The sequence below is a fragment of the Alternaria infectoria genome (genome assembly GCF_024043175.1).
Source record: "Alternaria infectoria strain BMP 0036 chromosome Unknown scaffold_5, whole genome shotgun sequence".
In the NCBI taxonomy this organism is placed as follows: Eukaryota; Fungi; Ascomycota; class Dothideomycetes; order Pleosporales; family Pleosporaceae; genus Alternaria; species Alternaria infectoria.
In genome coordinates, this window is record NW_026250694.1 from 839,765 (window position 1) to 854,494 (window position 14,730).

Genomic DNA, 14,730 nt, shown 5'->3' on the forward strand with positions numbered 1-14,730 from the left:
AAGCACATCTTACCACTCGAGCCCATACTCGTATCGTTCGCAAAACTGTTAGACGATCTGCAAGAAGCCAACAGTGTATTCTCTGGAGCTAGCAAAGCAAGGAATGACACTTCTGCGATCACAAAAGCGGCATTCACCCAGTTTCGCAGGGATACTGCAGCATACAGAGGGCAAGCTCTTTACATGAACAAAAGGGCTCAATCCACTGCTCAGTCAATGCTGGATACTCTCAACCTGAGTCAGAGCAAGAATACGTTTGACATGGGCAGATCGGCACGAGAAGACTCCGTCGCCATCAGAGCGATTACACTCGTCACTTCATTCTATCTTCCGTTCTCATTTGTTGCCGTAAGTGTATCAACTCTGCTACTTGAAGTGCACACAGTTGACTATCCATAGACCATGTTTGGAATGAACCTTGTCGACTTCGACTCCGAATCTCGCAATATTGTTCTGTCAAAGCAACTATGGCTTTATTTCGTGATATCGGTTCCTCTGACTGCTCTCACACTGGCATGCTGGAAGTGGAGAATGCGAATGTATCGCGATGGCGATATGAATGAAGACAGGAGATCAATGGCAGATATAAAACGACTGAAGAGCAATTCAGATATCGAAATGGGTCAGTACTGATATAGCATACAGACTTCAGGAAAAGATCAAGCGTTACCTATCAATCGCAATGTTGCAATTTCAAAAACAGAAGTCGCCCATGTCTATCGACTGTGGGTTGTGATGCTTCAATCTCGAGACATCTCGATAATCATGCCCAAATGGTACTGTGATAAAGCAGGGCGACGAGCCGCCCCCGTTTCACACAACACCAAACATCTCATGCACCAGAAGTCTCTTGACTAAGAAGAAATCGAAACTGCAAGGGACAAGTACGTGGCTTGTAACTTGCGGCGTGAAAGCGTGGCATTTTCCCATAACCAAAGCACGACTTGCATCGCTGATCTGAAGCAAGAGCAGGCCCTAGTCTAATTCAAGACGTGTCCTCTCCTTCGTTGGCACTGCGCCTGCAAAAAGAAAATACATCACGGCGGGGATACGGTAGTTATTAGGAAGGACCGGCCTTGGCCTAGGCGCTAAGTATTGGGGGCGCTTTGAGCCGCGGCCCTCACACGGCGTCTTTCGCACTCTACAGCAACAACATCGATTCTAATCGTCTTTAGATCGTCGCACCGACAGCTCTATTCACAACCTTCTTAATGATCTGGGTGTCTATACCTCGATCATGGAATATCTGCAGGTTCAGTATTCCTGCCTGCGCCTCACACCGACGGCTGAATAGACCGGTGGGAAATGGAGGACCTTTTGTCTAAGCCGTAACCGCGAGCCTAACGCGCCCTTGGGTCGCACAGCAGCCAGGCATCGCTCACTTAGCCCCCATCTTGGATAGCTGAACAGCTGGCAACGTCACCCGGGCCTGTGCGAACGCCTCAAATCTCCAGGTTACGAGACTGCGTACTGGTCGCTTACGCGTGGCAAAGAATGCTGGCATGCTGCGCATGGCGCCTTGTTGCCTTCTTCCTGTCCGTGATATTTGGCAGGCTTTTGATGTATGCCACATACAAATATGACGCGTTTCCATGCACAATCAGTGTTACATATTCTCCACGCCTGATCGTTCTTGCTTGCGGCTCCACTCTATAATCGTCCGGTCACGATGGATGAGGCTTCGGCTACGACAGCTCCGTCAGTAGATCCTGTATACGTTCCCGATAATCCCAAGTATGACATCCTTCACGCTTCGTCAAGACCATCACTAACCGTGATCCGTAGTCTTGAAGATTCAAATCCACTAAACGGGGTCACGCGAATAGAAGCCAAAAAGTTCCATAAGAAATATCGATTACGAGTCGAGCGCGATGTGTTCGTTCGCGGTGTCCTCGCGCTTCGAACGCAAGGAGACATCAGAGCTGCATTCGAGCAAATCAAGGGTTCGCGTTCCAAGGCACCCGCTGCAGCGCATAGACACATCGATTTGCGCGTCGGCGACCAGAGATATACAAGGCTGGAAAGCGAGATTTTGTACAAGGCTTTCTTGTCACAGACTAGGTGGGAAACACTGAGAAGTCTCTCGAGGTTGCACTGGCTTCTGATCGTCGCTTGCATCTTTGCAGCAGTGACCCAGTAGGTACTGACGCACAGCGCATGTTACTAGTAACTGACGTCTCTCCAGGGGATGGGATCAAGCCGCTATGGCTGGTAAGATACTTCGATAAAATTGGAAACCTTACTTTATCTAATAATGTGAAGGAGCTGCTATCGAAGTAATGAATGACTTGGATAAACCTACCACCGCGGGCCCCGGCTCCGGCGTCACGAGACGGACAGACGGCGATCTCAATGTCAGTCTCGACCACAATGCCTGGCTGCTCGGAGTCACAGTCGGAGTTCCGTTCTTCGCCGGCGCAGTACTCGGTTTGATCATTACCGACCCAATTACCAGAATCCTCCGCTTTGGCCGTCGAGGTGCTATATGTGTCGCGGGGATTTTCAGCTTCATATCGGTTGTGGGCTCTGCTTCGGTCCACAAGTGGGAGCATCTTCTCGGGTTCAGAGTCCTGTTAGGTGCTGGCATGGCAGGCAAAGCCTCAATCGTGCCTATACTGCTCTCTGAAACCTCGCCTAAAAATATACGCGGCTTTCTGCTGGTATTCTGGCAGCTCTTCGTGGCATTTGGGCTAGCCGCCGGATCGGTCGCGAATATGGCAGTGTACAGCCTCAATGTGCATTCGAGCTGGCGATACATGTTCATCTCCGCCTTCATTCCTGCATTGATACTGCTATCGTTGATTCTTTTCTCTCCTGGTAAGAGGCTTCTGTGACTTCGAACTGTCTATTCTTGGGAGCTGACTTTTAAACAGAATCCCCTCGATGGCTGTTGAAGGAAAGCGGCGCCATCGGAAAACTTTCGAAGAACGACAGGCTTTCGAAAAAAGGTAGACTTTCGAAGAAAGATCCTCGCAGGGGAGAGCTCATCCGGGAAGCCTACAATTCCCTCGTCGCTCTCCGAGGCGAGGCCGTTCCCATACTTGCCGCTGGCGAAATTTTCTTAATGCACACTCGTCTGCTCGATGAGCAGCGCCGACTGAAGGCAGCGTTGAACGGTCAATCCTATACAACCAGTACGGCCAATAGGACCACAACCGCGGCCAATGGGAATACAACCACGAAGAGCCCCTTCCTCGATGTCATCCAACACATCAGCTGGCGAGAAAGAGTTACTTTGATCTTCTTTCGCTCTGGATATACGAATAGAGCGCACCGAGCTGCAGCCGCCGTGATGGTCTCACAACAATTGTGCGGTATTAACTTGATCGCTTTCATGGCCGAATACTTTTTCCGATACTCCTTCTTCAATGGCGATCTCCACACGAACCCTGACCAAAATATGCAGCTACTGGGTGCTTCCCTCGGGTTGATGTTCCTCAATTTCGTAGCTACGATTCCTGCATTGTTCCTCATCGACAGCTCCCGTGGACGCAGGTGGGTGCTGAACCGGTCATTCCCAGCAATGGCCTTGGCTTTGCTGGTCTCCGCTGGAGTTCTGAAGATCAAAAAACGTGTTGTAGCCATCGCTTTACACTACGTCTGTTTGGTAGCGTTCATGATCGCGTATTCTGTCGGAGAAGGTCCAGCAGCTTTCGTCATCTCCGCAGAGGTCTTTCCCCTCGTCAACCGCGAACTCGGCATGAGTCTCGCAGTGTGTTGGAATTTCATGGGCGCCGGACTTCTCGCCGTCTTATCCCCGTGGTTGCTGAAAAAGCTCGATCAATTCGGCGTACTCTTGTTGTTCGCAGGCACCAATCTTGTCGCATGGTTTCTTTGTTACTGGCTCGTTCCCAGTACTGGCAAGGAGAGCCTGGAGGAAGTATTCGAGCAGCTCGACATCACTACCTGGTTCATGTTCAGATACACTTTGGAGACGATATCACACGCACTCACCGCTCCAGTAGAATTCTGCGTGCGACGATTCTCCAAGTCTCTGAAAGAGTGTGGCTACCCGAAGAAACTTGGCACGCCAAGACAGGAGTGGGAGGAGTGGAAGAACCGAGCCCAACAATCGGGAGCCACGCCTGCTGATCATGTGGACTCTCCCGAGTCAAGCGATGATGAGACAGACGTGCCGAGTGATACGGAACCCGACACTGGAATTGAACTACTTCAAATGGCAACGCGTCCCTCAAGATGACTTCATTGGATGGGCGCGGTATGTATTTCGGAAGCTGGAAGCAACTCGCAGGCGGTATATCATCGTAGTACTAGTGATAAGTCGCAGATATTAAACCTCATAACAGAGGCTCCAAGGTCCACCAGGAACCCCAAGTCCAACCCCCAAGGTAGTCTTTAAGCCACCGTCGATATCCTCCCTCTAGAATCCAACGCCCAATTCGTCTCAAAGCCCTCCTCATCCACCACCCGCTCCATAGCCCAGAACCTCTCTTCCATAACATTTACTCTCCTTCTCCCCAGCTCCTCCAACAATTCCCAAAGACGCTTATCCACCCTTCCCAGCCAAATCCGCACAGCCTCTCCTTCGACCCTCGCACGACGCGTCACCCACCAAAGCGTGCCACCGCGACACATGCTAAACCACCAGCCTAGCAAAAACACGGCTTTTGCATCTTTTTGTTCAAGTAAGGCCAGGAACTCGGGCGTGAGAAACGCGGTAAAGTATAGGAAATCCAAGACGTTGCTGTGGGATAGGCGGAGATGCTGGATGCGCGAGAGGATGAGGACGGGAAAGTGGTAAACGTTGTTCTCCTTATTAGACTCTCTCGTGATACCAAACGACAGTTTGATCTTCTCAGGCACGAGACTGGTGTCGTTGCTGACCATCCACTCGGGAGGCGTGGGACACGGGCCTGTCTTCTTTTTCAAAACACGGTTGAACACACTGTCCTCCCTCGTCGGGTCCGCGATACGCCAGAGATGGCGTTTTCCCTCTCCGATCTTCATCCAGGCGAGATCGCCTGGCTCGGAAGGCTTCAGCGGCCAAGCGGCGTGTGGGTCGTCGGATTCGAGATACCAGAAAGATGCTGCGCCGAGGTGGACGCCTGTGGCCCAGATGGCGTCGCGTTGGGATGGAGGTATGGGACCGGAGAGGAGACGCTGGTACTGCGTTGTGGCGTGGGACCAGTGGCGCAGCGATGCGTTTTGGAGAGAGAGAGATCGGGTGGGAGTGTGAGCAAGAGCAGAGTCGTGCATCAGGGTTAGACCGAGAATCATGTGCATTAGGAAGGGGTGCTACACTACAAGTCAGTTCTGTACAGCTAAAGGAGGAATGGGTTGGAAGTTACGTTGAATGTGAGGCGGCATACTATGTCTCTGCATGCTGGGGCCATTCTCTCGCCTATACGAATTCCGTCAGTCAGCCCGCATACTCGGAACGGTTCAATGCTATACCATACCTCCGACAGTCAGAGACGTCCTACTCTGAAATCTCGCAAGGATCTCAAGATGACTTTCCGAAAATTCCCAAGATGACTGTCCAGTACCCATGTTTGGATCCAGCGCCGACGCCCCAGATCGAAGAGAGTCTCCAATCATGGAAGTCATAATGCCCTTGATCGATATCGGGCTCCAAGGCGTGCGCGTCGTACCGCTCGTTTCGTTGGTAGGTATATCCAGACTCGCATTGCTCTCGCTAAAGTCGACCCTCCCAACGCCCTTTACATGTACACTCAACCCACCCTCTTTGCCCTCAAAGTCGCACGCCACTGCATAGGTCATGCATTTCCCGCATTGCGGCCTCGTCTCATCGCACTACCACGCAAACCATCAGTCCTCCCAATCCAAACCAATAAGCAGGCAAGACAACTAACCTTAACCCGTCTCAACTTGCAATTCTGACACCCATTCCTCGATTTCGCATTCCAGCGGCGTTTCCTTACACCCTTCTCCGCTGACACGACACTGTGTTTGGGTACGAGGGCAGGCATAGCGTCGTTTCGATTCGAATTCCGTTCTTGTTGAAGTGCCTATGAGGCGTGCGGCAAGCCTGCAAACAGGGAAGGCATTGGAGGTGGGTAGATGCAGTCTAACCCGCGCTCGTATAAAGAGTCCATGCCGCCGTTATATACCCAGATATGCGTGTAAGACTGTACGAGACTAGGCGAGAGGGCGTTTCCGGAGTTTAGCTGCTTCATCGCTGGTGGCAGCAGTGCGTAAGCGATGAGGTCGTGCTGCATACAGCAGCCGCGGGAAGGGTCCACAGGATTCCGCGCTAAGGAGCCAGTCTAACCCGCGTTCGTATACGGCAGTCGCGAGGCGGTCTGATTGGTTGATTGGGTAGCAACGACGGAGGTGTGGTGCGAGCATGATTCAATCGCTGAGATAGGGCAAATGTAATAAGGTATGAAGCGCGTAATATGCGTAAACTCCGAGAAAAGGTAGACGGCCTTTGCGCGAGAAGGAGATAGGTGAGTAGAACGAGTTGGATGACATGGCATAGAGGGTGCACACCAATGTGGTCATGGACAGGTATAAGTACGGAAAACCTGGCAGGTAGGATAGAGGAAAGGGTACACAAATCTGATTTCGAATTGTATTCCATAACAACCACTCATTCATCAAGACGTTGACAATTCCTCATACCCAAACATGTCCACCAACACCCTCCCCCCAACAATGAAAGCACTCCTCCAAGAAACCAAAAACGGCCCCCTAATCCCCAAATCGATCCCAACACCCACCCCCGGCCCGGGCTCCGTCGTCGTCAAAATCCTCGCAAACCTCCTTCAACACCAAACCCCCGGTATCCTCTCCGGCAAAACGGGATTCACCTACCCCACCCCCATGATCCCCGGTGGACGAGCCGTGGGAAGAATCGCCGCTACAGGCCCCGACACCACATGTCTGTCAGAAGGTCAACTTGTCTTACTCGAGCCCTTCATCCGCGCCCGCGACGACGCTGATACATGGATATTCTGGGGCGCAATGGAAGGCACGAGTGAGGGGAGTAAGAAGCTCTTTGCGGATAACTGGCGGTATGCTACGTTTGCAGACTATGTTAAGGCGCCCTTGGAGAACACCTGGGCGCTGGATGAAAAGAGGCTTTGTGGGGAATTGGGGTATACGATACCGGAGTTGGTGCAGCTCAGTGTTGATGTTGTGGCGTATAGTGGCCTGAAGGGGATTGGGCTGAGGCCCGGGGAGAGACTGGTTGTTACGCCTGCTACGGGGCTTTTCTCAGGTGCTGCTGTGGGCGTGGCGGTTGCGATGGGAGCGACTGTTTTGGTGACGGGAAGGAATGAGCGCGCGCTTCAGCGGCTGGTGGATGCGCATCCGAAGCTTGTTTCAAGTGTCCTGAGAACGAACGACGTCGAGGTCGATGTTAAGAATCTGCAGAAGCATGGCACCGTGGATGCGTTTCTCGAGTTCACGCCCATGGGAGCGGAGGGGAGTACACATGTTCGTGCTGCTTTTGGCGCGCTCAAGCAGTACGGACGAGCGTGTATCATGGGCTTTGGTGGCGGCGCGATGAAGGATGTGGAAATTCCGATGATGGATATCGTGTTTAAGAGTATCACGGTTCATGGTCATGCCATGTACCGGGGTCAAGATGTGAAGGAAATGATCAAGATGGCCGAAGCGGGAGGGTTGAAACTTGGAAAAGAGAGAGGTTTTGATTCGGTGACGGGGTTCAAGATGGACGACTTTGAGGGAGGCTTCGACTGGGTTGGCGAAAACCACGAGCTCGGCCAGATGGCGGTTCTAGTCCCGTGATGCAGCCGAATGTGGAAGGTGCGAAGGACCTTGAGGAAGTTACCTTCAGAAATCAATGTCAGCATGTCACTGCGTCATATGCAATTGCTGGAACCAGAAGTCCTTGATTCCTAGTCGGATGAGTACCGACTGCCCGCTGTAGAAGAAGCCGGGGCCTGTTGCAGTCTGTTATAGCCCTATGCATCACCAGCTATCCTAAGTAAAATCCCACTCCAAGAAAATGCAGCAATCTGTCATGGTTCGTGAACGTTTCATGACCTCTTAACGCCGTGTGCCGACTTGAATATACCCTTCAACGATCGTTTTACAGTACGCCAGTCGCAGCTACGGCAGGCGGGTGTAGTCGTCGGGGAAGGAGCGCCGGTCTTTTCCGCTGAAATCGAATCGGTCGTCGAGGTACGCGTGTCGCCGCCGCGGCTCGAAGAGCTTCTAGAGATTACGCTATCGGTCTTGAGGCCCTCAGGAGTTTTGTCTTTACTTCGCTCGCGCGATGTCACCTGTTCCTGAGTCCTCGCGCACCCCTAATCAATACCGTGTTGTTTTTTGAGCTTTTCTAAGTTCTCTTGGCGCTCGGCGAGATCATTCGCGGCCTTGAGCATCTTATCTGGCTGGTGATATAATACTGCTGCTGTTAGTGATTGCTGTGTTGGGGAAGCGCCTGCCACGTACCGACGAGATACCGGTTCTGGAAGTTGAAACCGTTGAGCTTGTCGCAGGCCGACTTTGCGTCCATTACGTCTTCATAGACGACGAAGGCTGTGCCCTTGGTGTTGTTGGCGATGCCCTGGCGAATTTGGCTTTGCTAACGTCAGTGACCTAGAGTGACGGTGAAGGCCAAGATGCGCCAGCGCATGAGGGAGACGACGTACCGCACTGGGCCGAACTTGCCAAAGAGGTCGAAGAGTTCCTCTGGGGTGACGTTGAAGCTGGCGGAGGATTAGCGCATGGCAGATTAGACACCTCGGGCATCTACTAACCTCAGGTTCTTTACGAAGAGAGCTCTGTAGACATGACATGTTAGCGCAGATGTCGTGTGAGTTGGTCGCATCGGCCTTGCGACTGGCACGCGATGCGGCATGGCGGACGTACCGGTTGACTTCCGGGGCCAATTTTCCTCCTCGACTCATACTTTGGCGACTGTGATGAACGGTAACGGACGGGCTGCAGGGTTTGTAATGGGAGGCGGGCGGTGGGGAGGTTGTAGTGAGAAGTGAAGTTGGTGAACATGCGGGATCAATCGTGGATGGCGTGCACGTCCGAGCGCCGAGCTGCATCACGTGGCGGACGCATACCAAGAACAGCGACTCATGCAGCACCGAGATGACGATGCACATGCGCCGCAAACGAGAGGCTGTGAAAGCGGAGATTTAGCATGTAGTGATTATGGACATGCACTGAGATATAGATGTCTCGCTGAAAGGTGATATGGTGATGGGTGCACTCCTTGCTGTAGAACCGAGCGCTCGAATCGGAGACGCGGACTTGCAGCGAATGAAGCGGCTTGTCTCCTCCCCAGAGCTCCTGCAACGGCCACCCATCTGCACACCACAGACACATGCGCTTCGAGCTCTCTGTGAAGCCGCCGCATCCTCGCCTACCTATCGCGCCCTGAGAGTGTCGTCGGCGCTGGCGTGGCCGAGTCGTGGTTGGATTGTGCTGGTCGTGGTCGCAACATTCCCAATACAATCCCCGCCGACTTCTCCACCACCATCATTCTGCTCCCAAACGTCCCCCTACGCTCGTTCATCCGCGACCGCGCCCACCGTCGCCTCGCCTCGCCGCAGGACATGCCCATGCCCGGCTCTTACTCCGCCCGTCTCTCCGCTGATAGTGCCGCTGCTCCATAGTCGCGCATCTGTCTGAGACGCCAGACCGGCGAGTACCTCGCACCTCCGAAGCCCCAGTCCATCCACCTCCGCACCCACGGCCACCATGAGGCGCCTCTCGTCCTTCAAGGAGCAGTACAGGCGAGCTTCGGCGCGCGCCCCTACACCTCCGCCGCCCGCCTACGAGCCGCTGTCGCCCATCCTGCCGCCCACGGAGCCCTCGACGGCGCACCCCGCCGGCAATGCGAATATCCCAACCGCGTCGCTATCAGGCACACGGCATATCAATGATGCTCCGCACAATGCTTTCACTCTCAGAGAGGGCGCGCGCGCGTCCGCGGAGCAGTCGTCGCCGGCGGTGACGTACGGGCACTCGTCGCGCTCCGCACCTCCGCCGCCGCAGTATTCTCTGGCGCAGACATCGCCCATTGACGCCCTCGCAGATGTCGCTGTCACCAGGCAGCACACAAACCTGCCCTACGCTGACTTTTCGCGCCATGCTTCACACCCAGCGACGTCGCCCGCGACCCTCCCTTACCCGATCGGCGAGCGCGCCCCCGTACACGCCTCCCCTAGGGAGCCCATATATCCTTACGACGAGAGACCCGCGAAGAGAGCGCGCTCCGAGGTGTACGGCTCTCCGCACTATGGGCAGTCTCAGTCGAGACCGGCTACGAGCCACATCCCGGGCTGGTCCTATAGCGTCGAGCACACGGCCAACGGCGGCAATGGCATGCATCAGATCAGCGCCGTGCCTGATGACCGACGTGCTGAAGCTGAGCTGCTGCTCGATTTCTTCACGGCAGCTACAACGCAGCTTGCGCAGTCTCCGCCCTCGACAGCAAAGCGGTTGGTCTTTTCACAGTCAGCGCCGGCCGAGCAGCCTTCGCAACTTCTACAACATTCGCAACCAGCACAACAAATACAACATAAGCAAGCGCCCGAAAATCCTTTTCTAGCGCCCCCGCCGCCACCACCGTCATCCGACCACTACAGCCAACCTACGCAGGCACCCGTCGACCTGAAACACCCTTTAGACGCACCCTCCGACCTAGCCCAGACCGCCTCGGCTGCGCAAACACATACACCGCCTGAAGAAGTTCTTACTATCGTTACACAGCCTGAGATGCAAGATGCCGTTCCGTCAGAAGAGCCAAAGGCGAAAAAGGGACAGGGCTTGCCAAAAGGGAAGGCGCGCGCATCTCGTAGCACCCCTTCAGCCAGCAGCAAACGGAAGAAGTCGACTCCCAAGCCCAAAAGTGCGCCATCCACAAGTACCTCGGGAGCCCCGGAACAGCTTCAGTCGCCGCTGAGTCTGCCCGCCGACCAGTCTGCTGCGGTCCCAACGGACAGCTCCATTCCTACGGTACCTCTAGCCGAACCCGCCCAAACCTCACCCTCGCAAGCACGTCGTCATTCCTTCTCAATATCCGCTCCACCAATACCAGACGAGCCGCTCTCGACCTACTCACGAGCCAAATCACTACCTCTTGGGAACCAAGCAGTCGCCCCTGCTCCTGCTGCTACTGTCGCGCAGCCTGCGCCCGCTCCAGCCGAACCAGAACTTATCTGCGCCCATTGCAAATCGTCCGAATCACTTACCAAAATCGGCGACGGCGAGCAATGGATCGGCTGCGATGGCTGCAAAGAGTGGTATCACTACCCTTGCGCTGGTTTCAACAGCGAACGGGAGGTACGGGAGGTAAACAAATTCTACTGCGAACCGTGTAGACCCAAGTTTGGTGAAACAACGAGTAGGTCTACCGACGCACATTGGGCTTATAGTTCTAACATGGTCCAGAGGTTCGTAAATCCGTCAGAGCCCACACAACTGTTGACTACGCTGGTCTAAACGAGGGCGTTCTCAAGACCTCAGACGATAACCCGGAGCACCACTATATTTCAGCTTTCAAGAATGGCGACATCGAATTTACCCCCGAGACCTTTGCGCGTGTCCCGGCCCAGCTCATCACCGGCGACTTCCTCGAGAAGATGAACGGGTTCAAGGAGCCGATTGTGATTCCTGGCGACATGAACCCTCCGGCGGTGTCAACAGAGGAAGACGTTGTCATGGGAAATACTGAGGCGCAAGGAGATGGGTCAGGATCACACGTTGGGTACGATACAGTCGTCGACGACGGTCAAGACAGTTTGGATATGGTCATACCCAAAGGTCTGACGGTTCGCCGCGTGGCGGATCTCTACGGCCCAAACGAACCCGTACCCGTCATCGACGTCAAAGCACAGGAAGGCGAAGGCAAGAAGTGGACTATGGGGAAGTGGGCCGACTACTACGAGCAACAAGGAGAAAAGCCAGTACGGAATGTCATCAGTCTGGAGGTATCTCGAAGCCGGCTCGGGAAGCTCATACGGCGGCCCAAGGCTGTTCGAGACATGGACCTCCAAGATTCCGTGTGGCGGGAGGATGATAAGTCTGCGCCGCCCCCAGTGCAGTTCTACTGCCTTATGTCTGTCGCAGACTGCTTCACCGACTTCCACATCGACTTTGGCGGTTCATCCGTCTACTATCACATCGTCAAGGGAAAGAAGGTCTTCTTCTTCATCCCTCCAACAAAGCAAAACCTCAAGAAATACGAGGACTGGTGTCTTTCTCCAAATCAAGGACACGACTGGCTTGGCAAACAGGTCAAGGAATGTTACCGAGTAGATCTGTACCCTGGAGATACCATGTTGATTCCTTCTGGCTGGATCCACGCAGTCTGGACTCCCGAGGACAGCCTCGTCATCGGCGGTAACTTCCTCACCCGCATCCATTACGGCATGCAGATTAAGATTCTGGAAATCGAGAAGAACACCAAGGTGGCTTTGCAATTTCGGTATCCGTTCTTCCAGAAGATCATGTGGTTGACAGCCATCAAATACTTGGAAGAAGATCCAATCCCTGGTCCAGTTCAAGAGCTCCTGCAAAGCGGTGAGCAGTTTACACGTTACACACCCATCTACTGCGAGCCGGACAGGTTCGGTCACAACTCGCACCTCGGCGCACAGAACTACAACAAACGATACTACTCCAAGCACGAACTTGAAGGGCTGAGCGATCTCTTAAACTATATTTGGAGAACTGTACTGATCACCGAAGGAAAAATTGATGTGCCCCAAAAGACCAGAAGTGCTGTCAACAAGTCTATCCCCAAGGGCCATGGCGAGCCGCTTGTGCTAGCCCGACGCTTTGCAATGTGGATCGCCTGGAAACGCGGGAACGAGACCATACCATCTTGGGCTTTCTCTGATGCTGTTCTTCCTGAAGTCATGGAGACAACAGAGAAGAAGCTCAGTGCTGCTCAAGTTAAGAGACTGGAGCGTGAGACGCTCCATGAAGCCTTACGAGCAACGGCAGAGAGGTCTTCGGCCCGCATCAAAGCTTCTGATATGGTGCCCGAGCCTTCGCCGCCTGTCGAAGTGGAGAATTACAACTATGAAATGGTGCCTGTAACGTCCGGACCATTGACTGGATTCCTACGACCATCGGCAAACAACCCGCACATCACCACACCCAAAACATCTCAGCTCGGACCCAAACGTGTTGCATGCGATGCATGTAGGAAGCGCCGTATCCGATGCAAACACAAAGACGAGCTCATTGATACATCGAAGCCGGGCATGCACACCATCGACCTCTCTGGCTCGTATGGCATTTCTGTCAAACGCCGGCTCAGCGATCACTCTGTTGCAGATAGCTTGTCAAACGCCGCCAATGGTCCAGTGAATGGCGGCCCAATCATGGCTGATGTGAACGGCGACCCTTACGCACTCAAGTCTGGCAGAGTCAAGGCTTGTGCCGACTGTAGGAAGAGCAAGCGGCGATGCATACACGACGAGTATGGCAATGTTGATCCTGTCAAGGCCAACGAGATCCCCATTCCGCGGGGTTCAGCGTCAAAGAAACGAAGAGTCAGCGATGAGGACTCGGGATCAACAGCGAAGCGGATGAGACATGAATCTTCATACGACGACGAATATCTGCATGGAGACATGCACGCGCGACATTCTCTTCCGAACCAGTTCAGCGGCGGTTCGTCCTTCCTCCAAGAGATGGCCTACTCCGCCCAGCAAGCGCTAGACCAAAGTCCTGAGAATGACGATCTAGTGCCAGTTGATCCTGCCCTCCAAGCATATACGAACGGCGACTACAACCATGACGTGGCGAACTCGTACCACCCAAACGGCGATACGGTCATGTCGTCGGTTGAGTATCAGCCAACCGATCCGATGCTCATGGATGGAATGGAACCAACTAGCCGCAACGGCGAAGTTCATGGTCCTAGCATAGAGCCGCTCACGCCTGGTCCGCCACCACACAACGATACCGCGCAAACGCACACGAACGGCTTCACATCAAAGCCTGGATCAGAACACCACGCCGTCCGCAACCCATCATCACCCGTCTCACCCAGACACGTCTCCGCTGCATCGCCCACGGCAACCACCAACAACAACCACACTTACAACCCATTCATCACCTCCCCAGCCACAAACAACTACAACAGCTTCACCACAAACTCCGATTTCCCTCCCCCACCTGTCACGCCCACACTCAACAACTCATACAAAGCCCGTACCCAGAACTCCTCTGGTCGCAAAGCCAGTCAAACGCCCTCCCGCGCTGGCCGCAATAGCAAAACACCAAAGTCCACACCCAGCAAACGGCAAGAAAACGGCAATGGCAATGGCATCAAACTGGAGCACGGCATGAGTATGGGAACAGGCATGGGCATCGGCGTGGGCATGAATGGAGGCATGAACGTCCCCATGGGCAGCATGATCAACATGATCGACCCCAACCTTGACCAAGCGAGTTTCGATCTGATCAAGCAGCTACAACAGGAGGATTTGGGATTACGAAGGCGGAGTCGTTGAGGAAACTACACCACACCACACCATTTCTTGGCACTACTTCACTATCATTGGAGATGTTCTCCTTCCTTTTCCTTGATTTTCCTACATCATTTTCTGTTTTGTCTTGTCTTGCATCAATTCGGTCAACGGCGTTCGAACATGTCCAACGTATGGGGACAACGGGACTTGCGCGGCGTTTACTACTTCCTTGTTAGGAAGCTTTTGCTTATACCCAACTATCCGGCACTGGGATAGTGTACATTGCAACTTTTTCTTTTCTCTTTCATACTCATGTGGTGGAGGGGATAGT

General features: G+C 53.8%; 5 protein-coding genes across 5 annotated transcripts; 3 read left to right on the forward strand and 2 right to left on the reverse strand.

The window, feature by feature from the left end:
* Window positions 1-3,292: 3,292 nt before the first annotated feature.
* On the forward strand, window positions 3,293-4,201 carry J4E92_003946 (uncharacterized protein; the record flags this gene model as incomplete). The annotated part of the gene is made up of 1 exon (XM_051495339.1): window positions 3,293-4,201. The coding sequence occupies one exon, from the start codon at window positions 3,293-3,295 to the stop codon at window positions 4,199-4,201; it is 909 nt and encodes a 302-aa protein (XP_051354358.1).
* Window positions 4,202-4,356: 155 nt separating this feature from the next.
* On the reverse strand, window positions 4,357-5,244 carry J4E92_003947 (uncharacterized protein; the record flags this gene model as incomplete). The annotated part of the gene is made up of 1 exon (XM_051495340.1): window positions 4,357-5,244. One exon carries the CDS (start codon window positions 5,242-5,244, stop codon window positions 4,357-4,359), a length of 888 nt encoding a protein of 295 aa, XP_051354359.1.
* Window positions 5,245-6,639: 1,395 nt separating this feature from the next.
* On the forward strand, window positions 6,640-7,737 carry J4E92_003948 (uncharacterized protein; the record flags this gene model as incomplete). The annotated part of the gene is made up of 1 exon (XM_051495341.1): window positions 6,640-7,737. One exon carries the CDS (start codon window positions 6,640-6,642, stop codon window positions 7,735-7,737), a length of 1,098 nt encoding a protein of 365 aa, XP_051354360.1.
* Window positions 7,738-8,258: 521 nt separating this feature from the next.
* On the reverse strand, window positions 8,259-8,864 carry J4E92_003949 (uncharacterized protein; the record flags this gene model as incomplete). The annotated part of the gene is made up of 5 exons (XM_051495342.1): window positions 8,259-8,341; window positions 8,407-8,534; window positions 8,607-8,663; window positions 8,715-8,738; window positions 8,827-8,864. 5 exons carry the CDS (start codon window positions 8,862-8,864, stop codon window positions 8,259-8,261), a joined length of 330 nt encoding a protein of 109 aa, XP_051354361.1.
* An 805-nt stretch (window positions 8,865-9,669) lies between these two features.
* Window positions 9,670-14,441, forward strand: J4E92_003950 (uncharacterized protein; the record flags this gene model as incomplete). The annotated part of the gene is made up of 2 exons (XM_051495343.1): window positions 9,670-11,317; window positions 11,365-14,441. 2 exons carry the CDS (start codon window positions 9,670-9,672, stop codon window positions 14,439-14,441), a joined length of 4,725 nt encoding a protein of 1,574 aa, XP_051354362.1.
* Between the last annotated feature and the right edge of the window lie 289 nt (window positions 14,442-14,730).